The sequence below is a fragment of the Schistocerca cancellata genome, chromosome 9 (assembly GCF_023864275.1).
Source record: "Schistocerca cancellata isolate TAMUIC-IGC-003103 chromosome 9, iqSchCanc2.1, whole genome shotgun sequence".
NCBI lineage: Eukaryota > Metazoa > Arthropoda > Insecta > Orthoptera > Acrididae > Schistocerca > Schistocerca cancellata.
This window is the reverse complement of record NC_064634.1, coordinates 383122018-383148358: the sequence shown is the minus strand read 5'-3', so window position 1 is coordinate 383148358 and position 26341 is coordinate 383122018. Positions and strand designations below refer to the sequence as shown.

Below are 26341 nucleotides of genomic sequence, written 5' to 3'. Positions count from 1 at the left end.
TATAACTGAGGAGGCAGCAGCATTTTTCAAAATCATACCTTTCTTTCTAACTTACTAGGTTACATTTAGCTGGTGTAAGCATGAATAGTGTTTAAACTTGTAGTGAAATTTTTGTCACGATGTAATTTCTGTAACTTGATTGTCTTTTATTAATGTATTCCTTGAGTTGTATCACATCTGAATGGCTGTCCTTCTTGAAGCAATCTTCAGAATATAATCAGTGGATGAATGAAAATTAACTGTAATCTGTTTGAAAGTATTTCCAAAAGAGCATTATCTCTGAAATTTGTAGCTAGCAGACCCCAAACTGTATTGTCAAGAGTTTCACCTTGCTCATCAAAAGTTGAATACTGTAATGTAATGATAGCTTAGTTTCTGCAGAAAAATTAATATACCTAGGAAACAACACATTGCACTGCAAAATAATACAGTCCTCCCCCCTTCCCAGAATATGTCTTGCCGGGTTAGAAAGATTGTGAGAGCTTATCAACCTGGTTAAGTATAGAGTGTTAACACAACTGAAAAAGAATGGGGTTTAACTGATTATTGTTTTGTTTATGAAATAGCCCTGGAATGCATCTAACCTATTCTGGTAACAAACAGGAAACGTACTTCAACAAGATTGGGCCATGATTTTGAAATGCAAAGTCAGTGATTTTCTATTGCAAAATATTACTGTCTTTTAAGCGAAGTGAGATAAATGAAGACTAAGGTGACCACTCATGTAACCGGAAAAAGGAATAATCAATAAGTAATGAAAATTACTAAAATTAGAAATAAGACATAGTGAAGTAACATTTAGCTTCTAATTAATATTTTCACAACGAAAGTTATGAGTAAACTGTTATATAACTGCATTACAACACAAAATCCCATTGTTGTTATATAAATACTACACTAATATTTGTGAAAACTGCAGCATGAAGAAACATACATTAGACTGAAATGAATTTTATTCAGCTCATTGGCCAAATGGTAATATACAAACAACTGAATTACAGAGCATTAGATTGATATGAGTTTGAAAAAGCATTATGGTGTGAAACATCTATGTGATGCAGTCATAGTCTCGAACAAACACGGTGAATATGTAGGTGTGGAATGCAGAGCTATGTATCATTCCCCAAAGAATAATTGTTTGTTCCTTGCTACATGTGGCTGGAAACTGACATAATGAAGCATAATACTTGGAGTTAACTGAAACAGGAGTAACACCTTGAGCTCTAGTATCTCTCTGATATAGTACTTGTCCACACTGGCATTCCATTTTGCATCCAGTGGTGTCCAAAATCATCTCAGATGATATTTGCTTGTTATGATGCTCAACACTCCAGACTATCAGACTTCAGTCTACACAACAGCACCTAACACAGATGTGGCTGTCAAGGGATCAATGGAGCTCGAGTGAAAACAATACATTTAACCACTTTCCATGGAAGTGACAATGTTCATTGCTGTCTGAAGCATTTGTGGTTTCTACACAATGGACACAAAAGGAATGATACATGTAACACCAGCATGCAATACATTGCAGTGATTTGTTTACCCAGACAGGTCTATGGCAATTATAGTGCTATGACACAGTCAACTGTAGCTGTAAAAACATGATGGTAGTCAGACTGTGCAGAAGTCACACTGCATGCATCACTACCTAGAGTGCACTGAGGAAATGGACATGGAGGAAGGGAAGGAGAGGGGTACCTCACACTGCTTTCATGGACAGTGAGGAATGCAGGAAACATGGTACAAAGTCTTACAAAATAGAAATCAAAACTATTGAAAAATTTTGTCTATTACCAAACATACTGATGCTACCAGTTTATGATAAGTATCTACTTCCTACAGTACACTTAATTCATAGAGTATAACTTGTGTGAGATTTATGCACATTATTTTGCTGTTAGGTAAGTAATGTTTGGATACACACAAATACTTTGTACATTCACATTTTCTGTAGTTTTCTCTTTTCTGGGTAATATTTACAGTGCCACTGGAAGCTTTTAGAATACAGACCCATCCAACATTTTTAGTTACAAGGAGAAGCATTGACCCACCATTTTTATTAAAAAAAATTTCATAGTAAATACTTCTAAGTACCCTTGCTGGTAGTCAATATCTATCACATGTTCTGACTTGCTCCAAACTGATACTAAATTGGTAAATCCATCTGTGTGGTGGGAGAGGACACACTTTTGTTTTTGAAGACCATACCTCCCCCCCCTCTCCCCGCTTCATTCAACCTACACACACAAACACTGTCATAATAGTATGCTATCAGCAAGTCAAAATATCACACTATGACTATGACAGCAACCTAAACACCAATCGTCCTGTCACTTGAATATTCACTCACTTTTGTGTCTACACTTGGACACTCACTCACATGCTTTTATGTCTATAATGAATACTGGTATTTGCTTTCACTTTGATTCATAACTTTTCTGCTTTAAATATCACAATAGAGATTGGTCCTATGCCGTTTCCCTGCAAACTTAATCAGTTATTGTTTTTGCTTCTTTTTACACATACCTCCAGTTTGTACTCTTTCGAGCAGTTCTTTTACTATGCTGCAGTTTTCTCAAACATCAGAGTAAATATTAAATGATAGTTATTGAAGAAAGCTACCTTTCACTGACCATAAATGCAACAGCAGATGCAGAAGTGAAAAGACGCACAGATTTGTTCCAGAATGTGAGATGTGGTTCTTCCCTACCAGTAACAACATTAAACTTTCTTGTCTTGACAGAACCTTCAAATTCTGGTCGCAGGTTGAAGTCTTCTTCATTCTCAGAAAGATCCCAGAGCCATGCCAATTCAGCCTGCCGCCTCTTCCACAATTCCAGAAAGATGCATGCTATAATCAAAATAGAGGAAGTGAGAGGAAATGGACTGTACTCTTTGAAATGAAAATGCTACAAAAGTTTTTGGATTTTCAACTGTATAGTTTTATTTCACCTATGTATTCACAAACTTTTTTAGTCTTACAAATTTTTTGCTGTCTGTCTGCCCACATGAATGGCCATCACCAAACAATGGACAAGAAACAGCTTGATCGCCAATTTCTAAGCATGCTATCCAACAAAATGTGCTTCACTTTGGTTGGTTAGATTGGGGTACAAGGGGACCAAACTACAGGGTCATCAGTAGCTTTTTCCATAAGCAAACAAGTCTCAAGGTAAAACAATTAAAAACAAAGGAGCTGGGAGATGTAAAGGGGGTAAAACTAATGGGGAACCACACCAAAAGAGAAAATGAAAGAAGTGAACCAAAGGGGGAAATGTACACTAAAAAATGGTTCAAATGGATCTGAGTACTATGGGACTTAACATCTGAGGTCATCAGTCCCCTAGACTTACAACTACTTAAACCTAACAACATTACACATATCCATGCCCGAGGCAGGATTCGAACCTGCGACCGTAGCAGCAGTGCGGTTCTGGACTGAAGTGCCTAGAAAAGCTCGGCCACAGTGGCCAGCTAAACATACACTGAAAGCAAAGGTATTAAAATCATATAGCAGGTGCCTTGGGCTGGCTGATCATAAGGAAAAAAGAAAGGATGAGTCAGCCACTCTGCAACATTAAAATCGCCAGCATAAAAGACAAGGTGAGAAGAATGCACATATGGAAAAGACGAACAACAAGGCAAACAAAATGCAAAGCAAAAATGATGAAGTAAAAGGGAAGAAGGCTGGAGGCGTGGGAGAGAAGACCACATGCCCGATCTTAGATAGTACAATAAAAACTACCCCTCACAAATAAAATGTAAAACTAAATTGGCTGTTGAGGCATTTTCGCCCAACACCATAGGCAGGATGCTGGTAAGGTTAAAAATCCATCACAGAGTGACTAAAATTGGGCAGTTCAACAAGAGGTAGATGACAGTTATATTGGAACCACAGAGACACTGAGATGGCTCCTTGCTATGGAAGAGGTGACTACGTGTTAGCCAAGTATGGCCGATGCGGAACTGGTACGGGACAACAGAGCCCCTGCAAGTGGCTCGCATGGATGACCACCACACATTTGTTATCTCCTTGACAACATGGAGTTTGTTTGGGGTACAGAGGCTACGTCATTCAGTATCCCAGATTGTGAAAAACTTGCAGCAGAAGACCGAGTAGAGATCAGTCTCCTACAGGCCAATATCCTGAGTTGGTTTACCAGTAGCCTGTTTGGCCAGGCTGTCAGCAAGTTTGTTGCCCGGCATGTCCTCGGGTCCAAATGAAGGTTACTGAATGTCCATAAAAAGACTCCTAGATAGTCATTATCAAAGGATGTCGAGGGAAGCACTGGTCAAGAGCTTTTTGGCTGCTTAAGGAGTCACTACAGATGACGAAGGACTCACCAGCGCAGGAGCAGATATGCTCAAGGGTGCAATAGGTGGCTACCAACTTTGCAGTGAAAACACTGCACCCGTCCGGCAAGGAGTGTTGTTCAGTATGGCCAGCTTGAGTGTTAGCAAAGCCACCAAGACCGTTGACCATTGATTCATCTGTATAGGCTATTCCTGAACCCTCAAACTCGCTGAGAAGAAAGAGAAATTGCTGGCGGAGGGCAACAGCTCCAGCCAAAGCTGTGGCTGAGGTAAGGACCATAGAGGTGTACATAAGTGGACCCACAGGAAAGGTGATAGAGGGGAAGTGTTGAGTTCATTAAGAAGCTACCGGACATGGACAGTGAGGGGATTCCCAGTTCTAAGCTGCCTTGCAGGAGACGCATCTGCCATGTTAGAGAAAAGGAGACGGTAATTTGGGTGGCAAGGTGAACTATGAATGTGGGTGGTATAGTTTGCAAGCAGTAGTTGCTGCTGGAGCTGCAGTGTAGGAATGCCAGCTTCCACAAGGAGGCTGTTCAGAGGGCTCATTCGGAAGGCTCCTGCCATGAACCAAACTCCACAGTGGAGCATAGGGTCCAGCAGATGCATTGCGGAGGACAACATTGAATCATACACCAAGCTCACATAGTCAATAAGGGACTATACAAGGGCTTTGTATAGCTGAAGCAGTGTACGACAATCAGCATCCCGGTTGGTGTGCCTCAGGCATAGAATAATATTAAAATGCTGCCAGCACTTGTCCTTAAATTGACAAAGATGGAGAAGCCAAGTTAAGTGAGCATTGAATATCAGTCACAAAAAGTCGTAAGTCTCCACTACATCCAGTAGTTGGTCATCGAGGTAAAGTTCTGGATGGGGGTGGACAGTATGAAGATGACAGAAGTGCATGATGCAAGACTTGGCAGCTGAAAATTGAAAGCTGTTGAGTGAGGGTCCACGACTGTGCATTCTGTATAGCTCCCTGCAGCTGGCACTGAGCCACAACAATAGAAAAGGAGCAGAAGGAAATATAAAAATCATCAGTGTATACGAGGGGAGATACTGACAACCCTACTGCTAATGCGAGACCATTGATGCCAATTAAAAAGAGTAGGACACTCAGGACAGAGCCCTGTGGGACCCCATTCTCTTACATATGTGGTGCACTGTGCGAAGCACTGACTTGAACTCTGGAAGTGTGGAGCGATGAAAAGTACTGTATAAAAATTGGAGCAGGCCCTGGAGACCCCATTCATGCCAAGTAGCGAGGTTGTGGCATCGACAAGTGGTATTGTAGGCCTTTGTCAGGTCGAAAAAGATGGCAATAAGGTGTTGGTGCAGGGAAAAGACCAATTGAATGGCAGGCTCCGGGTGCACCAAATTGTTGATGGTGGAGCATCCTTGGTGAAAACCATCCTGGAATGGAGCCAGAAGGCCCCGAGAATCAATGCGGCAACACAACCTCTGGCTCACCATATGTTCGAGCAGCCTGCACAGAAAGTTGATGAGGCTGATAGGATGATAGCACTGGGATGACGATACTTTCCTGCCATTGCGACGGGAACTCACCACCGCTCCATATGTGGTTGAAGATGGCAAGGAGGTGGCACTGGGAATCCACTGACAGATGTTTCAGAATGTGAATGGATGAAGTTGAGGAGGGATGTGTCAGAACAGTTGGCAAGGGCACTAAGAAATTCCCACACACTGAAGGGAGCATTATATGGCTCAGAGTGGCATGGAGCAAAAGGGACGTGGTGCCGTTCCACGCGCTATTTTAGGAGATGAAAGGCAGGGCGGTAATTCTCAGCTGCAGAGGTGTGAGCATAATGCTTGGCAAGACGCTCTGCAATTATGTCTGGATTGGCAGAGACAGCTCCATTTGTGAAAATTCCAGGTACATCTGCAGGGGTCTGATAGCTGTAAAGCCATCGGAGCTTGGTCCATACCTGAGAAACAGGGGTTTATGTTTCAGTGGTGGAGATGTAGCATTCCCAACACTTCTGCTTCCATTGTTTGATGAGAAGGCAGACCTGGACATGGAGCTGTTTGAAGGCAATGAGGTTCTCCAGGGATGGGTGGCACTTATGACATTGGAGGGCCCGCCTGCAGTTTACGATGGCTGGAGCTATTTCCGGCAACCACCAAGGCACTGACTTCTGCCAGGGGCAACCAGAGGAACAAGGGATTGCTGATTCAGCTGTGGCAATAATAGTAGTAGTGATGGTGTGGATCACCTCATTGATGGTGGCATGCAACGGAGATTCAACGATGTTAGTGGAGGTGAAAGTGTCCTACTCAGCCTTGGGAAGAGCCCATCTGGGCAACTGTCAAGATGAGGGATGCTGCAGTGAGGTCACTGCCACACAAGTCATCATGAGCTCTCCGGTGGATAGACGGGAGAAGGCCAGGACTGCAAACTGAGGGATCAATGGCTGAGTATGTGCCATGTGCCATACTGAAATGTGTGGGGGAACCTGTACTTAGGAGGTAAAGGTCAAGTTCAGTTAGTAGGTTCTCAACATCTTTACCATGGCCAGTATCTTGGTTCCACCCCACAAAGGGTTACGGGTGTTAAAATTACCCAGAAGTAGAAAAGGTGGGGGGGGGGGGGGGGGGGGGGAGTTGCAAAATGAGTGCAGCCAATACATGGGGTGGTGTGCCACCATCTGGAGGGAGGTAGACATTACAGATGGTAACTTCCTGTGTTGTCCTCACCCTGACAGCCAGAGCCTCTAAAGGTGTTTGAAGGGGCACAGGTTTGCTACAGGTAAAGGTAAGGACAAAGATACGAATTCCACCTGATGGTCAGTCACAGACAGTATGGTTTCTGCAGTACCCCCTGATAGCCATGGAGAGTGGAGGTCTGCATTGCGGGAAACCAGGTTTTCTGAAGGACAATGCAGAGAAGCATGTGTAACACTTAATGAGTTGTTGTAACTCAGCTAGGTGGGAATAAAACCCACAGTTCCACTGGTTGATGACACTTTCTGGAATATGGGAAGGCACACAGTGACCATGGAGGCAGGTTATGCCTCAGCATCACCTGCTGCCACTGACTGAGCATTTGTATCCATTGCCATTGCAGATGAGGCATCAGTGAGATCCAGGTCCTTGGGGGGTGCTACAATCTACAATCTCCACCTCATCCTCAGACGCAGAAACGGTAGGGAGTGGTGGTGTTGGGGCTACCAGAGGGACCTGTTTCTTAGCAGACTTCTTCTTGGTTTACTTGCCCTCTCACACCTCTTTAGGGGCTTGCTGGGAGGACTACTCAGTAGTAATGTCAGACATGGAGGAAGACAGTGAAGCTCTTCATCCAGCAGCCTGTGGCTCCTTTAGCCACTTGCGAGCTTCTGTTGTCGCATTATTGGAGACCTCGGAAGGGAGAGTCCCCTGGACCCCTTCCTCATGAGAGGAGCCAGCGGAGGAGCTGGGGGTTTGGACCGATGACTCCAGCATTTGGTGGGGGGGAGGGGGGGGGGGGAGATGCTCCTCAAGTAGGTGCTTTGGGAGCAACGGAAGAAGATGTGACCCCTACCAGCAAGGGGGAAGATGTATTCAGGCAGCCCGAAGGGTCCACTTTACATGACAGAGAGTGTGTAACTACCACCACTTGAGGGGGTGATGTTGATGTAGCTGCAGCATATGTGGATGTCAACTGAATGGGGTGCAATTGTTCAAATTTATGTTTAGCCTCTTGGTAAGTCAGTTGGTCCAGAGTCTTGTACTCCATAATTTTCCACTCCTTTTGGAGTGCTGTGCAGTCTGGCATGCAGGGGACATCGTGTTCTGCACAGTTGACACAAGTGGGAGGAGGCGCACATGGAGTCTTTGGATGCAGTGGATGTTCATGGTCTCGACATGTGGCGCTGAAATTGCAGCAGGAAGTCATGTGCCCATATTTCCAGCACTTAAAGCACCGCATAGGGGGAGGGATGTAAGGTTTGACATCATTGTGGTAAATCATCACCTTGACCTTTCCAGGCAATGAATCACCCTAAAATGCCAAGATGAAATCACCGGTAGCAAACCTGTTGTCTTTGCGTCGCCTACCGATGCACCAGATGAAATGAATACTCCACTGTTCTAAATTGGCATGGAGCTTGTCATCAGATTGCAAGAAGAGGTCATGGTGGAAAATAATCCCCTGGACCATGTTGAGGCTTTTACGGGAAGTGATGGAGAGGGGAATATCACACAGGTGGTCACAGGTGAGTAATGCCCAGGACTGGGAATGGGGTTCTGTCTGAATGACAACTACCTCATTTCTCATTTTTGACAGTGCAGCCACTTCCCCAAATTTGTCATCCAGGTGTTTGACACAGAATTGAGGCTTTGTAGCCAGAAAGGAGTCCCCATCCATTCTGCTGCAGATGAAATACCTTGGAGAATAATGCTTTCTCTTATCCATACCTCTATGTTCCTCCAGTGGTATGGTTAGGGAAGGGAATGATTTGGGGTCGTATCTCTCAGAATTAAAGTCATCTTTTCCTTTTTTGGAGACTTTTGGGGCCATTCAGTCCCCAGCAAAAGGTAACTTGGTCTCCTTCAATGCGGTTGATCCATTGTGATGCCCCCCACTCCAATCCAGGGTTCTTCCCACGGGTGCAACCCAGCCACAGCAAAGGCCACCTGGCATGATGGCCGTTGCCAGGAGTCCCAATGCCCCAAGAAGATGAGCATCTACTCCTCGGTATGTGTGGGGAGTTCACAGCTCAGGCAACAGCAGTGCAAGCCCGGTATTGTTAGGGGGCTAACACCAAATGGGTACATCAATGGACCATCACAATGGTCCATTGATGAGACACTTAAAGTAGTAAAGGAGGTTTGCTATTTGGGGAGCAAAATAACTGACGATGGTCGAAGTAGAGAGGATATAAAATGTAGACTGGCAATGGCAAGGAAAGTGTTTCCGAAGAAGAGAAATTTGTTAACATCAAGAATAGATTTAAGTGTCAGGAAGTCATTTCTGAAAATATGTGTATGGAGTGTAGCCATGTACGGAAGTGAATCATGGACTATAAATAGTTTAAACAAGAAGAGAATAGAAGCTTTCGAGATGTGGTGCTACAGAAGAATGCTGAAGATTAGATGGGTAGATCACATAACTAATGAGGAGGTATTGAATAGAATTGGGGAGAAGAGGAGCTTGTGGCACAACATGACAAGAAGAAGGGACCGGTTGGTAGGACATGTTCTGAGGCATCAAGGAATCACAAATTTAGTGTTGGAGGGCAGCGTGGAGGGTAAAAATCGTAGAGGGAGACCAAGAGATGAATACACTAAGCAGATTCAGAAGGTTGTAGGATGCAGTAAGTACTGGGAGATGAAGAAGCTTGCACAGGATAGGGTAGCATGGACAGCTGCATCAAACCAGTCTCAGGACTGAAGACCACAACAACAACAACATATAAATGGCCCAATACATTATACTGGAAGCATCATGAGGCCATTTGTGGATGATGCTGTTGTATATAAACAAGTCCCTGTGCTAGAAAATAGTAATGAAATGCAGGAAGAACTCCAGAGAATCAATGCTTGGTGCAGGGATGGACTACTTACTCTAAGCACAGACAACTCTAATGTACTCTGCGTAAGTAAGGAAGAAGACCTTTTATTAAATGATTACACAACAGCCAAACACACACCAGAGGCAGTCATATCCATTAAATATCTGGAAGTAGCAGCAAGAAGTCTCTTAGAGAGGAACTACATATAACTAATTGTGAGACAGGTAGATACCAGGCTAACATTAAGTGAAAGAATCCTCAAGAACTGTAGTCCATCCATGAAGCAGGTAACTTACAAAATACTTTATCAACCAGTATTTGAGATCTGCTTGTTAGTGTGAGACTCTCACCAGATAAAATTGACAGAGTAAATAAAGAAAATTCGAGGAAGAGCAATGTGCTTCTTTAATATGTGTGAAAGTATCACAGAGATGATGACCCAACCCAGAAGCAAATTCTACATGGCAGATGTTGGACATCATGGTATGGTTTACTATTAAAATTCTGAAAGAATATGTTCCTAAAAAGAATCAACCAGCATATTGCTTCCTCCTAAGTATATCTCATGAAAAGAACATGAAGGTAAAATTGAAGAGATTCTAGCTCATATAGAGACTTAACAACAATTGTTCCTTTCCTGCATTCCTGACAGGCTTATCCTTAATCTATCTTAGTAATCAATCAATGACCGTGGAAATGTTTCCTAACAGACTTATAGATACAGAAGTAAAGCTCATCTATAGAACTGGAGAGCAGAAAATCACCTTTTATTACAGACCTACAAAAGTGTTTGAGAAAGTGGCTTATGATAGAATATCAATTGATTTCACTGAGCATAACTTGTTAACTGGCTGTCTGTTTTGTTTTCATAAATGATTCTACACAGAAAAAGCAATACAAACCCTCACAAATATGCTAAATTAGCAGCAATAAACAAGGAAAGTTATCCCGTTGGTATATTCCATGAGCTTTCCATAGTATTTGTGTGGATCACAAAATTATACTTGGAAAACAAAAGTGTTATTTCATTAACAGCATCCCTCTAGCATGGATGGAGCTTACTTTTGGAGCAGAAATCAGAGGGTCTCACTAACAGGCCTTGTCTGAGATATGAAATTTACCTTAGAATGGGGGACGTGGTATTACATATCACTCTGGAAGAGTTAGTTACATCTAACCTTTAATCTATTTTGCCAACAAATGATGCTCACAAGCTGGCTGGGGTAACTGAGCGGTTCTAGGCGCTGCAATCTGGAACTGCGCTACCGCTATGGTCACAGGTACAAATCCTGCCTCGGGCATGGATGTGTGTGATGTCCTTAGGTTAGTTAGGTTTAAGTAGTTCTAAGTTCTAGGGGATTGATGACCTCAGAAGTTAAGTCCCGTAGTGCTCAGAGCCATTTTGATGCTCACAAACTATAAGTGTAACTATTTAATATTTAGGAGTGAACTACTGTTGTGCTGTTGTGGTACATATTTTTGCATGTGCCAAGTACATTGAGGAGCACCACATGTCTTCAAGGTAGGGTGGCAATCGCAGTGGGAGTTTGTCCACAGTCCAGGCACCATTGCCTGAGGCTGGTGTAGTATGTCAAGCCCAGCATAAATGCACACAGAGTAACAATTCTGGGAATGATGCATAAAGAAGCAGCAAAGACTGTACACTTTATTCATTCTCTTGCATTACATTAAGCTGCCAAGTCCACGATGACTGTAATAATTCGGATATGGAATAGTAGTATATGTGATTTTCCTATGTGGAGAAAGTCTTGTTTAGAAGAGTTCACTATAATGTTTTGAAGAATATAAGGAAAATTACTCAGACAAATCTCATCGTATTTAGTTACATTAATCTTGTGATAAAGCATTTTACTTCTAGCAACATTCCAGGCTGCAGAAGACAAGAAGTCTGAAGATTCTACACAGCAATGGACAATAACTGCAGTGAGCTAAGCAATATTCCACAATTTTTGCTCAGCTGAATACCAAAACTTGGAAAACTCATCATTCTCAAAGTGGGTAACACAGCATTCTGTTACTCTGGTGATAGGACCTGGAACAATAAATACTGGGACTGAATCAGACTCATGAGGAATGTCAACAATGACTGGAGAAAGCCCGCATCTCGTGGTCGTGCGGTAGCGTTCTCGCTTCCCACGCCCGGGTTCCCGGGTTCGATTCCTGGCGGGGTCAGGGATTTTCTCTGCCTCGTGATGGCTGGGTGTTGTGTGCTGTCCTTAGGTTAGTTAGGTTTAAGTAGTTCTAAGTTCTAGGGGACTTATGACCACAGCAGTTGAGTCCCATAGTGCTCAGAGCCATTTGAACCATTTTTTTGACTGGAGAAAGTGATTTATTCAACAATAATCTAAAATTTTAATTGAAGTCTTACATGGAAGTTCTTGTTCTTATCAGCGACATCTGAGAAAACAACAAAATGCTATGTGCACACTTAAAGCCACTTGTGGAAAGACAAACATTAAAAAGGAAATAATTTCACTGAAAAATAATGATTAAATTTACTGGACAAACATGTTGCAGATATGGAAGACTGATGGCTGACATTACTAAGATCGACAACTGTATTCATTAGGTCTTTGGCATCAACGCATCACATAGCAGTACCAATGGCAGTTGCGCATGAATCTATAACAATCAGGTCTCACTGACTGCAGCTGCCCAGCTCATCATCTCATCTCCATGTGATGAGTTCCTCAACTAAGTTTGGTGAGCTGTACAGAAGCCAAATGGTGCTTCTAAGAATTTTTTTACGAAATTAGCCACATCGTTACAATTAATAATTGGGGAAAAAGTTATTGTAAAACTTATTGTCATTTTAATTACATGCCAGTGCTGGCTAGAAAAAATGGATGAGCATCTCAAAGAAATTTTGGGAAACTGTAGTGAACAATTAGGAGATCTAAAGAAGTTAAATACTGACAAAAAGGCTCAAGGTGCTGAACTGAATATGAAAACAGATATGCAAGGTGCAACATTAAGAGCTAACCTAGATACAACTAATGAGAAAAAAGGTCAAAGTAATGCCAACTTAAAGGCAGAATCACATTCAAATACTGAGAAAATAGATAAGTGTGCTCAGAAATTAAAGGGGTATATTATTTATTCAGGCCAAGAAATATTAATAAAATACAATATAATAAAATTACAATCTGCAATTTCAACTTTAACAGGAGAGCTACATGCTGAAATTACTAAGCAGTGTGACTTGGTGAGGAATGAAGTTAAAGAACAATTTAGAGACATAAAGAGAGAATTCCAAAAAGATTAAAAATTTCACTGAGCAGGAATTTACTGAGGTACATAAACAAGTGTCAGGCACTACAGTCAAACTAAATGTTTTAGAGCAAGTTTAAACCAGAAGTGGATGCACATCCAACATATTTCTTAAGGCTATTTTCTAGGTCACTGCCCAAATGTTGTGATGATTACAAGAAGACTGGTTTTGTATGCAGTTATTTAGGAGTGAATGCAGCTGAATAGGGAAGGGCACAGTCTGAGGAATTTATGAACTGGAGTAACTTCAAAGAAAAATTAGAAAAGAAATGTTGATCATCAATCACTCAGGAAAATGTAGTACTTGAGTTACTGGACCTTAGATATTACAATAATAGTTAGGGTAGCTGTAAGAAGTATACTGAACAGCATCTAACAAGATCCAAATATTTAGACAATCCAATAGAGGAAAGTCATTTAATACAAGTATTAGTTCGTAAATGGCCCTAGCATGTAAGACCAGAGCTGTGATACTGTGGGAACTTCAATCCACAATTAAATAAGAACAGTGTTAACACCAAACACTTTATTAAACTATTGATGATATACATGTTACACACAAAAATGAATTATACAAGGACAGTGTTGAAAATGGACAGCACTCCAAAAATGTAGGCATCAGGTTACAACATAGAGAGTGGACAGCAACATTGACTGTCTCGAGCAGGTAGACCACCCTTCTACCCTTACATGCTCAGCAGAAACATTGATGGGTTTATTGTTAGTTAAGATCATCATGATTGTGTGGCTACTAAGATCCAAAACTCAGTATGGACCAGTATAAGATGCTTGTAAAGGGATATGAAGAAGTGTGTGTGTGTAGTATTACTAATGTATGTAGACAGGTCTTACATCGGATGATGGATAAAAATGGGAGGGTCCACATGGCAAGACACTGAGGATAGACAGAAATTGAAAATGCAGTTTTTAATGTAACAGGACTAAGAAGGGTGGGTCTGGAAGAAAGTAGTCTCATTGCTGATGGAAAATTCCAAGGGAAGCTTACTATTCTTGCTGTACACAAATTTTGCTGCTGAAGCACCAAGGGATGGACTGAATGCAACATGTAAATTCTACAGGGGCAGGGCCATCAACTAAAGGGAGGTGTGACAGACTTGGAGGCCTGGCTCCAATGTTCCACCACACTGTTACTGGTCGGCTAGTAGCTGGTCATACAATGATGTATAAAACCACACACCTGCCAGTTCAAAATACAAGGTTGACTCAAATTGATGGTCCTGATCTGTTGTCACATCCATGGCGCACCCAAATCACACTATCCACACAATCATTTATTTTAATTGTTTGTTTCATTGTTATACCCCCCCCCCCCCCACTATCAATTGCACATGAACGGCCAGCCCTACAAGGTCAATATATACATGATAAAAACATTGTGTTGGGGTCTTGAGTGTAGCAGTTGGGTTATGAACATGACTTCCCACTTTAGCTTATTGTCAAGGCAAACAAATTTCAATCCATAGCCAACAATCATGCTGCACACCCAGTCACACAGATCTGTCTGTCACCATATTTATAGTGGTATTAGTTTCAGAATGCATGAGTCCATGGTTGGCACTAAAAATCTGTTTTCAAAAACAGTGGAATACAATGTGACAAACAGTCATCTATTTTGGGAAACCTCACACCACACAATGAAGTCAGTCATTGATAACTTCTGGAGACACAATCCTGCGTTTGATTTATTGATGAACTACGGTACATCTGCATCAGTTTTTCATGCCGTGGCAATTTTGTGTGAAGTCAGTTCCTGTGTAAACTGCAATTATTTGGGAGAGACGTGCTCAAATCACAATCTGGCTGCCATCAACAACAACAGCTAGCGATGCAGAAGCGCTAGGGTGTGCTAGGAGCAAGTGAATCAAGTCAGCCTCAGTTTGTAAAGGCTAGATGTCTGAGGGGCTAACCCAATGTCCCAAAAACTCCACTTCTTTTTGTCAAAGCACACATTTGTCTTTGCCAATTTGTAGTCCATAACAAGAAATTCTGTCAAAAATAATTTGCAGGTGTTTGTTGGGTTCTGCACCAGAGGCAGAGAAGATTAACAAATCATTGAGATAAGCGAAGCAGAAGAGCAGGCCACAAAGGATTTCATCAACAAATCACCCACATTCTTCAGGCCAAATGGTATTCTGGTATATTTGAAGAAGCCAAAGGACATGATTATTGCTATCTATTATATATCCACTGGCGTGACTGGAATCTGGTGGTCTCCCTTTTGAAAATCAGTCATACTGAACAGCAGATCGCTAGCTAGGGTGGCTGTAAAATTCTGGAGATGTAGAATGGGATGTCAGGCACAACAATCCCCATGAACATACCAGGACCATCTTTCTTCTTTACTAAATGGATGGAGGATGCTCATGAGTTACCTGATGTCGAATAATTTTTGCAAGTAGTAATTTTTCTAATTCTTTCCTTCCTTCGTTGCCGTGTATGTTGCAGAGCCAAGCATTGGGTCTTGGAAGCAACCAGCAGTACACGTGAAGTAATAATGTGGTGGGTAGTGTCCTGTCATATACCAGGCAATGACTTCAACTGCTGTCTCATGTCATCCAAGGCCATTGTAAGAATAACACCACTCTGTAACTTACTTACTTGAACCCGAGACATCATGAGTATAGCAGTGTAGTCATTATGCATATGCACAACACATTGTTGTCCACAGTGGTAAGAAGTTCATTTAATGACAGTGATTTCACATCCGCAAAGGAACACACAGGAAAGTGTCTGAGCTTTTGTGCAAATGAAATAGAAAGCCTGCACCAAGAACAGGCTCCATGACATCTGCAATCAGGAAGATCCACTGAACTTTTGTGTGACACTCAAACCCATTACTGCCTCAATGCATTGTCCAAAAGTAAGCACTCAAGAGTTGTTTGTGGCTGTGAGCCAAGATGCAACTAAAGAGGAGTCTTTGAACATTGTCATTAGCATCTAACATCTGATCCTGTTTCAATTAAATACTTTCCTGCATGCAGGTGTTCTGAACATACAAACAGTGTGATGTAGCTAAGTTGTGAACAGCAGAATGTCTGTCAGATGTACCAAACAAAGTCTCATTTTGGATATAAAGATGAGATTCACCTTTTGGTGACTGACAGTTCTCAGCACATGATGAGCCATATTATGATGAAATTTTCAGTGCTGTATAGGCACTTTACATCAGAGCGGTAGGTTGTGACTAATCCAATCACTGTCCTGTTTGGGAGCTGTCAGACCTTGTCAGAGTTGTCACTGGAGAGCACTGAAGTCACTCTGTAGAAGTAATACATTCTGTTAGTAGAAGCTTCTACACTCTAGCAGGAACCGCTGTGACTAAGTCATGTTACTGTGTCCAGTTTGTTGGGCCCTGCTAGCATTATTACAGAACAGTATGTTAAGTGTTTGGTTAGCAATAAGAAGCTGCAAGTCCAAAATGGTGGTGCTGCATGACACCACACCACTTTTCACTGCAAAAGGCAACTGCTTAAACCACAACAGTTTTAGCATTGTGTCAGGCATTTCAGCTTCAGTCACCAGGGATCGAAGATGATGCCAGAATGCAAAAAGTAATATGTTGCCAATAACTTCACTTGTCAGAACTTGTTGAATTCAATGTTTTGTTGGTTTACTGACTTAATAAGGTACCTTGTGCTTGAGATTTGTGTATTTGTTCACACGTAGTATGTCATGCATGTCAGACAACAACAAGGTTTGAGATTACAATTCTCTGACTGTCAAGGTGAATTACAGATTGTCATCTGAGATATCGTAGGCTTCAAAAGAAAGTTCCAGGGGACAGAAGGATAGATATGGTTTATGAAGCATGTGACAAATATTCCCTCCAGTGTACACATGACACAGGCTGTCAGGGTGAGCTGCATAGTATGCGCAATGCATGGCACTTGCCCGAAATTCAACACTGACTGTGGAACAGTAACAGTTTCCTCTGATACACACAACTACTGTCCTGAAGAGGTGCTTACTTTTTACATGTTTGTCATCTGCCATGCTGTTTGTAGATGTCACCACTTGTGGGAACAATGATGCACATTTTAATAATAATAGTGTTAACATTAAACATTTTATTGAACTATTGATGATATGCATTTAATACACAAAAATACACACTTCATGCAAGTGAATTATATAAAGACAATGCAGGAAATGGAAGGAATGTAAATTTATCAGTCAAAGCAAAGACATTCCACACTTTTTTGTCTTAATAATAGACCATTTGGGTCACCACAGGATTATGAATGGGAAAATATGAAAGAGTTAGTCATTTACAGAGGGACTGGACACATCAAATAAGGAACAAGGAGACCATACCCAAGACGAAAACTTAGAACTTACAATACCAATGGGAACTGTTATCCTTGCCAGTTCCAACGTAACAGTGAAACAAAATATTGCAAAGCTATAAAATAGAATAATAATAGGATGAGTAACCCAGGGCGTAACAGGAATCAGTGACATTAGGACAGAAGGTTCTCATACAGGAAAAGACTAGCCCTCACTCAACCAAAATCTATTGTAAATGGTTACTTGAAAAAAGGGGAGTAAAACACAGGAATAATGAATAAAACCAATAATAATTTATGAATAAAGAGATGACTCATCAAAAGGCAAAAGCGCTGCGTCGTCGACAGATACACAAACAAAAGGTACAGAGAATTGCTTTGCTAGCTTTCAGAATGAAATTCCTTTCTCAAGCTGCAGGAGAAATAGGGCACACACACACACACACACACACACACACACACACACACACACATGTACACACCTGCTTACACTGTGCTCGTTCAACTACCAGCTCTTTCCTGGCCCACGATTAGTGGACTGGGGTGAGGTGGTGGTGCAAAGTAGAGTGGGATGAGGGACGGAAAGAGGCAGGGAGGAGGGGCTGGGGGGGGGGGGGGGTGGAGAGCTTCTGGCACCTTGTGGGAAAGAGGAGAGTCATCCATTGGCTAGTTAGGCGTTCAGGTAGCGTGGGCATGTGGCAGATGGCTGAGCACACGATTTCGCAGACTACACTCACACAGACACACACACACACACACACACACACAGGGACACACACACGGACACGGACACATACACACATCTTAGGTTTAGGTCAGGGAAGTTATGGGAGTGAAGGACATGCTGTGGGGATAGCTCCCACCTGCGCAGCTCAGAAAAGTTGATGGTGGTAGGGAGGATTCAGATGGCACGGGTTGTGAAGCAGCCACTGAAATCTTGCATGTTATGCTCTGTTGCATGTTGTGGCACTGGCTGGTCCACCTTGTTTTTGGCAAGTTTGATGGTGGCCATTCATCCTGGTTGACAGCTGGTTGGTTGTCATACCAATGTAACACGCTGTGCAGTGGTTGCAGCAAAGCTGGTATATAGCATGGCTGCTTTCACAGATGACCCGGCCTCTGATGGGGTAGGTTAAGCCTTTGACAACAGGACTGGAGTAGGAGGTGCTGGGTGGGTGAATTGGACATATCTTGCATCTGGGTATTCCTTAAGGATATGATCCTAGTGACAGGGGATTGGGAGTGGAAGTGGCATGGAGATGGACTAGGATATTGTGGAGGTGGGGTGGGTGGCGGAACACCACTGTTGGATGGGGTGGAAGTATCTTGGGTAGCATGTCTCTCATTTCAAGGCATGATGATAATCAAAGCCTTAATGAAGGACGTGGTTCAGTCGTGACAGTCCTGGGTGAAATAGGGTGACAAGTGGGGCACTTCTTTGTTGTTGGTTCTTGGGATGGATGTGAGAATCAGGTGAGTGTGGGGATATGGCACAGGCGATATGAGGCGATATGAGGGGTATTGCCTGTCTGCGAAGGCCTTTGTGAGGCCCTCAGTACATTGGGCACAGGAGTTCTTAACACTGCAAATGCATCTTCCATGGGTGGTCAGGCTGTATGGGAGGGATTTTTTGGTGCAGAAAGGTTGGCAGCTGTCAAAGTGCAGGTACTGTTAGTGATTGGCGGGTTTGTTGTGGATTCAGATGTGAATGAAGCCATCTGAGAGGAGGTGAATGACATCAAGGAAGATGGCACAATGGATGGAGGAGGACCAGGTGAAGTAGATGGGAGAGGTGTTGAGATTGTGAAGGAATGAGGATAAGGTGTCCTGGGCTTGGGTCCATATTATGATGTCATCAATAAACCTGAGCCATATCAGGAATTTGGAGATTTGGGAAGCTAGGAATGTTTCCCCTAGGTTGTCCACGAAGAGGTTGGCATAGGAGGATGCCATGCAGGTGCCCATGGCTGTGCCTCAAATTTGTTTATATACCTTCACTTCAAAGGTGATGTAGTTATGGGTTAGAATGTAATTGGTTAGGTGTGTGAGGCATGAAGTAGTGGGTTGGGAATCTGCAGGGTGTTGGGAGAGGGGACATGAGGGATGTTGGTATATAAGAAGGTTGGATCTCCAGTGATGAGTAGGGTCCCAGGAAGTAAGGGTGAGGGGATGGTAGAGAGTTGGTGCATCTTTAATGTGGGAAGCTAGGTTTTGGACAATTGGTTGCAGATTTTGGTGATCAAGGGCTGGCTTTCTCTTGGTGGGGGCATTGTAACCAGCCACAATAGAGTGCCCAGGATTGTTAGTTTGTGGATTTTGGGGAGCATGTAGAAGGTGAGTGTGCAGGCTGTTGTTGGAATGAGCAGGGAGATGGAGTCAAGGGAGAGGTTCTGGGAAGGGCCTAAGGATTTCAGCAGGGACTGGAGGTTATAGTGGACTTCTGGGATGGAGTCACTTTGGCAGAGTTTTGTTTCCTTTCTTACTTCCCTTTTTGCATGGTGGTTGTGTCCTCCATCATAATGCCACTCTTCTTTTTTGTTAGTTATTTCCCAAAAAAATGTGTTTTTGGAAAAATTTACCAGGAATACAAATTCGTGAAGAGAAATTTTTGATAGGTAGCAGCAACGAAATCACCTTTTTTGGATAACCTAAGTTGAGTTTTCTAATGAGTTAATCTGTGGTAATAAATAATAACTACAATAAGATATTGGTAAGTCAGTTATAACGATTACTGTCTAGGGTGGTGAAATGGAGTATATAAAACACAGACAAAAGAGTAAACATAGAAACCAGATATGTATTCACTATATAAATTTGTTTTTTAGTCAAAGATTTCAGCTGAGCTAAGGAAAACAGGTTTTGACTTAAGTATATTGCCAGTAATAGCTTATGGTTTTAAGTCATCCACATTAAAGAAATTCATTGTGAGAAAACAAATAGTAACCCTAAGAGAATGAAAACATCAATTTTGGGCTACACAAAGAGAGACAGAAAGGAAGCAGTTGATATCAAGCAGACAACAGAGATCACTGACATAATGGAATAGTGAATAACTTGAAATGGCAATGGGCTGGTCACGTGGCTCAAAGAAAAGATGGCAGGTGGTCGAAACAAGTTCTAGACTGGGGCCTAAATTATGAAAAGAGACCAAGGGGAACACTAGTGGACAGATGGGACAGACACTTAAGAAAGACAGTTGGATTGAACTGGCAATGGGAAGCTTAAGATCGGCAGAAATGAAAGAACCTGCAGGGATACTATATTGCAAGCCAACTCAAAGAGGTCACATTATTAAATCATCAAATTGGCTTGATCTCAGTGGGTGTCATTATAACACATCTGTACATTAGAATGTTGAGCTGCTGACAAAGTCTTTTTTGAGAATATTGTGGAAAGGCTACATTTGCAGCTTATAAACATGTATTAATACTGGAAGTAATTGTCATGTTACACATATCATACACTGCCTCAGCCAGGTGTGGCAACAGCAGAGCCGCCTAAAGGGATAACTTAGATCACAGAATCTGTTACATGTCCTCATCATGAATCAGAGACTTGGAAAATTCAACAATTAAGAGTGCATACACCTTTGTCAACACGTGAGAAGATATTAACCCTCTGCTACACGCGCGATTTTTTTACCTCCGCTTCATGTGCGCAGACTGAGAGTCCACATTGCATTTTATACCATTCTGACATTACAGTTGGCAAATATAATATATTTGAGTCTGGATAACATAAATAAAACAATGAATTCATAAACACAATGTATTTCATCATCAGTAGTGTACTTAAAATATTTTAACTCATAATTTACCCATAAACCAATAAGAACATTTACTGTACTTGCTGAAATTTATGTTCATTCTGTTTTTTCACTGTTTTTCAAAATGAATATTAACCAACACTTATCTTAAGTAAATTAGTTCAGAACATTTTTCAGAAAACTATAGTTGACAGTCTCACTGTATATTTGAGTAAATCAGCCGTGGTGGTTGTCATTTTCACTGCACTCACTGCACAGATATGCACCAACATGTTCCAGGCATACAAATTTATTGCACACGTTGCAGGAAAATCTCGTCGGTCTGTTTTTTTCCTATCACAGAAGTTGCATCTTTCTTGAGCTGTTGTTTGTGGCGGTCTAGGAAGAGCTTCAGCTGTTGGTAATCCCAAAATTTCTTTGATACAATTCTTGATGTTCACCGGTGTACTTAGATGATTGACCTTCACTGTCATATAATCATGCAACAGTTCTTTGGCAAGAACTTTTAGATAGTCTTTTCTGGGAATTGATGAATCCGAATTGCTCTTGTAAATTATGTATCCATTGATTCCAGCAATATTAAGAAGAGAGGAAAAAATTATAAATGGCCATCTTCTGGTAATTGTTGTCACAGAGTATGTACATTTCATCTCATCAACTTTATCCACACCAGATTTAGTCTCGTTGTAAAATGTTATTATTTCCAGTTTGCACTTTTCCAAATCACTGTCAATACTGTCGTCATCATGTAAAGTAGACAGTACCAGAACAACCTTGTCTTTCTTAGATTTATATGAAACTAGTGTCATATTCTTCCTAAATGCAAAAATGCTGGATTCCACAGGATGATCTTTTGTTACTGTCAATATTTTTTTGAATAGTTCCAACCATTGTCAGCTTGTCATTTTCCAACAAGTCAGCCGCAAGTGGAATTGATGTGAACCAATTGTCACATGTTACATTTCTGCCAGATTTGGATATGCATTTCACCATTCTTTTGACAATAACATGAGGTGTGTTATCACAGAGATAAGGCCCATTCACTTGTTTTCCACAGTATATTTCTAAATGGCTGGTATAGAACATCCTTGCATCTGTAAGTGTAAACATTTTTATACCATATTTTATTGCCGGTTTTGATAGAATGTATTGTGTAAATCCACTTCTGCCCCTGAATGCATCCAGCATTTCATCTACTGTAACTAGTTCTGATAAACTATAATGTTTCTTGCAGTTTTCATTGAACTGATCTATCAAGAATCAGACAGCAGCTAATTTGTCTGTTTCCTTCCGATGAGCTCTGTTTCTGACGTCATCAAATCTCAGACATGTCAGCAAGAAACGAAAACGGTTTATGCCCATTGACAATCTGAAGTACTCTGGAATATTTAGAATGGATGGTAGCAATGTAAATATTAGTGCAGCGAACAATTTCTTCTAAAATATCATCTGTGAATAAAAGTTGTAAACAATCAATTGGACGCTTGGCATTTTTTGCTTCACCTATGACTCCTGGTAAATGCTTGACAATATTATGTTGAGTGCTTCTTACTCTTCTGTTTTGGATTAGAGGTCGATGGCTCCATTGCATACCATCTGTCCCAAAATACATGTCAAATTTTTCGATAGAATCACTTTCATCCAGTGACTGTTCACTATCAGAATAGTGATCAAATTTCGAATATTGACTCCAGATCACTACATTCTTCATTACCAAGCTCTTCGTCCAACCACTGCAAAACCTGATCATCATCCAGACCGTCTTCTGAAAAAAAATTGTATAACTTATTTCACTAATTGATGTTGGTCAATGAAAAGGCTCATAATTGCATGACAGTTTAGATAATAAATAAAAAAAAGTTTCTAAACGTAACTGTCTATGTTTTGTAATATTATAGAGGAAGAAACCTCCTTACCTGCAATACATCGTAAAAGAACTGATGATAGAACCACGTCACACGAATGCACACACGCGGACTGACACTCCGCACCTCACGAGACTGCTGCTTCTGGCAATAATGACTAACTTCAATTATTGCCAATAATTCGTTATGGAAGGAGGGGAAGGTAGAAAAAGCCGCTAATGGAAATCTTGAATTTATAAGTGATTGTTGATGGAAAGATAAAACTGCGGACTCACAGTCCGCGGTGTGTGTAACGGAGAGTTAAAGGGAGTGAATTTTGATTCTCAGTTTAGACATGGTGTTTGAATATGATTGGTAGAATATTGGATAATAACATAACAGAGGAGCTCTGATAATAGATAGCTGGCAACACATGTAGAGAAAAAATGGTGGGGTCGTGAAAAGTGGTGGCGTCAAATAGGAGTAGAAATGGTATCACTCCAATGAGTGTTCTAATTTTGTTAAATATATAAAAAAAACAGTGGTTCACTAATTCGTGGTTGGTGTTTATTGTAGTAAAAAGTATTAAATATTACTGTCAATCCTCTTTTGATATCAGTATACTTGTTCATATTTTCCAAGATTCAAAAGTAATAAGTCAAGCAACAGCATTATTAAAAAGGATAGTCAGATGTGAATCATTTTAAAATACAGAGTTTTCTTTATAATTTTTGGAAAATATAATGAAATTATTTCTCTTGTACCATTGTCTGCACATCAATATCTTCAAAGCAGAGATATGGCTAGGGCAGCTAACCACATAATAAAGAATTAATTTGATTTGATGGTACATAACATTCTTTAGAAGTTAAAGAAAGTATAATCTTGCCACCTAACTAAAAAATTTATAGTTAGTGATTTGTTCTAAAAGTTTTTGAATAGTAAGTATGGGGCACATGGCACTAAGCTTATTTCATAACAAAGATCCTTCTGAATCCTGAATTTCAATGAGAATGCAATGCACACATTGTCAGCATGTCTTGTATTAAAAGCAACAATAAACATCCAAATACAATAATAACTGTCCCCACAGGGAAGTCAGATACCACTATATTAAAGTAGTACAGGTCCAAAATTATTCTGAGATCTTGAGACATGTTTGACTTTTGGCGTCATGGCTACTTTCAGTACTTGGAAATAAAAGAAAAGAAGCGTATGGTACCAGATAACATGTAAACATGCCAGCCTGGATTTTAGAAAAAAACAGCTGATACACTTGGTAGTTTTCTTGCAATATCGTGTTTGCTTGATAAAAATAAAACAAAAACTGTGAATGAAATGGCAAGATATTTTATCATTACTGTGGTCTTATATACTTGTAAAGTTTGTGCAGGCAATGTGTACCATCAAGGATGAGTTGGATAAGTGGATACATACTTCGTACCATGGCAATTGGGCTGCGGGAGTCTACTTTCATCCCATGTTTGTAGTTTGATGGTACCATGTCAGATATCAAATGTCTACACACATGTGCTGTTGCAGACAATAATAGCGATTTATTTCTTTTCATTTTCAATAATATCAAATTTTGAGGCTATTGTAGATAGAGTAATTATTTTTTTGGTTTAATTTGTGCTTGGTATTGAACTTTAAAGCATGGAACCATTTAATATTTTTTAGTGGCAATAGTTGCAGAAGTAATAAGAACTAATACTGGAATAGGTATAGATTCAAATAGAACTGACTTGGTTTAGTGTACAACAAATAGTCAACATGGAAGCAAATATGGGTGAGATGTTTAAGCAAATTAAAGAATAAATGAAAGGATACAAACAGCCACAAGAGAATACAAAGCAAGAAATAGGACATGTGTTGTCTGTATTAAATGAGGAGGTACACAATTTGTCTTCAATAGAAAAAGAGATTAAAGCAGGGAGTGGTAATTACACAATGAGCACAGCACTCTTTAGAGTGGATGTTGAGGAGCAGACAGGCTTAGTGCATAGTGACCCATGAATAGGTTGGCATGGGGTGGGGCCCAGCAGATGCCCATTGCTATACCATGAATTTGTTTTGCAGGTGACGCCTCCAAAGGTGAAGCTATTGCGATCGAGTGTATAGTAATGGTGACAAGGAACAAGGTTGCATATCTGGAGTCAGTTCAGCACTGGGAAATGTAGTAATGTTCGGTAGTGGAGGCAAGGCCTGATCTACACTGGGATGAACTTATCTATCTTCCCCTGAAAATTCCCATCCTCATTCAGCCCACCCTCTCCCTTCCTCCTCATCACTACAGAAGGCTCTGTAATAACAACTTACAGTTCCCATCCTTCAATAGGAATAAATAAATCTATAAATATAGTATATGCATTCTGTGCCATTTATGGGACTGGGGTAAATAATAGAAATATTGAAACTTCCTTGCAGATTAAAACTGTGTGCCGGACCTAGACTCAAACTCGGGACCTTTGCCTTTTGCAGGCAAGTGCTCTACCAACTGAGCTACTGAAGCAGAACTCATGACCCGTCCTCACAGCTTTAATTGCACCAGTACCAAGTACTTTGAACAGTGAGCCTAGTAATTTGTACAGATTGAATAATGAATTGTTTTACCTATCAACACTTATTACTAAAATAGGAAAAGCAAGGAGAAATATTTCAAATGGTTTAAGAAAGGCAAAGACCCCAAGTTCGAGTCTGGGTCTGGCACACAGTTTTGATCTACCAGGAAGATTCATATCAGCACACACTCCGCTGCAGAGTGACAAATCTCATTCTGGAATAGAAATATTAATCTTTAACTCTGTATTGTAATATATTTATTAAAAAATCTTGTTTCATATGTGCATTTCTTGTGCACTTGACACGTTCCACATCATAACGGCTTCCGTACTGTGCGACTGATCAATGGAACATGCAACCAACCAACTAACTAACCCACAGCCCTTACATCAATCTCGATCTCTGTAAGGAGTTCCCTTGGATGTTCACCATGGCAAATGTCACCGATCTAATATGCAGCACTGATTTCATTTTGCAATTTCACCTTGTCTTCGACCTCACACAGTGCTGCCTAGTCGATGGCACATTCGGTCATTCCATCCCCTGCACTTCCCTCCCTGTAATCCACTTTACCATCAAACAACTCCCCTGCTCTGGTCCCTTTGCCAATCGGCTTTCTGAATTTGTGCTCCTCACACATCCTTCCAGTGCCCTCACAAGTTGCACCACAACACAGTGTATTATATTGCAACCAATTTGGGGTTGCCATTTTACAGCTGCACTCATCCTCTTGTGCTGGAC

At 41.1% G+C, this 26341-nt stretch overlaps 1 protein-coding gene across 2 annotated transcripts in view; it reads right to left on the bottom strand.

Moving 5' to 3' along the window:
* Window positions 1-26341, bottom strand: part of LOC126101042 (anoctamin-5-like) — a 398169-nt gene that overhangs the window by 137465 nt on the left and 234363 nt on the right. For both annotated transcript variants that reach the window (XM_049911706.1, XM_049911707.1), the window contains one exon: window positions 2637-2854. In XM_049911706.1, coding sequence (XP_049767663.1) covers window positions 2637-2854 — 218 coding nt within the window. The remainder of the gene's footprint in view (window positions 1-2636; window positions 2855-26341) is intronic.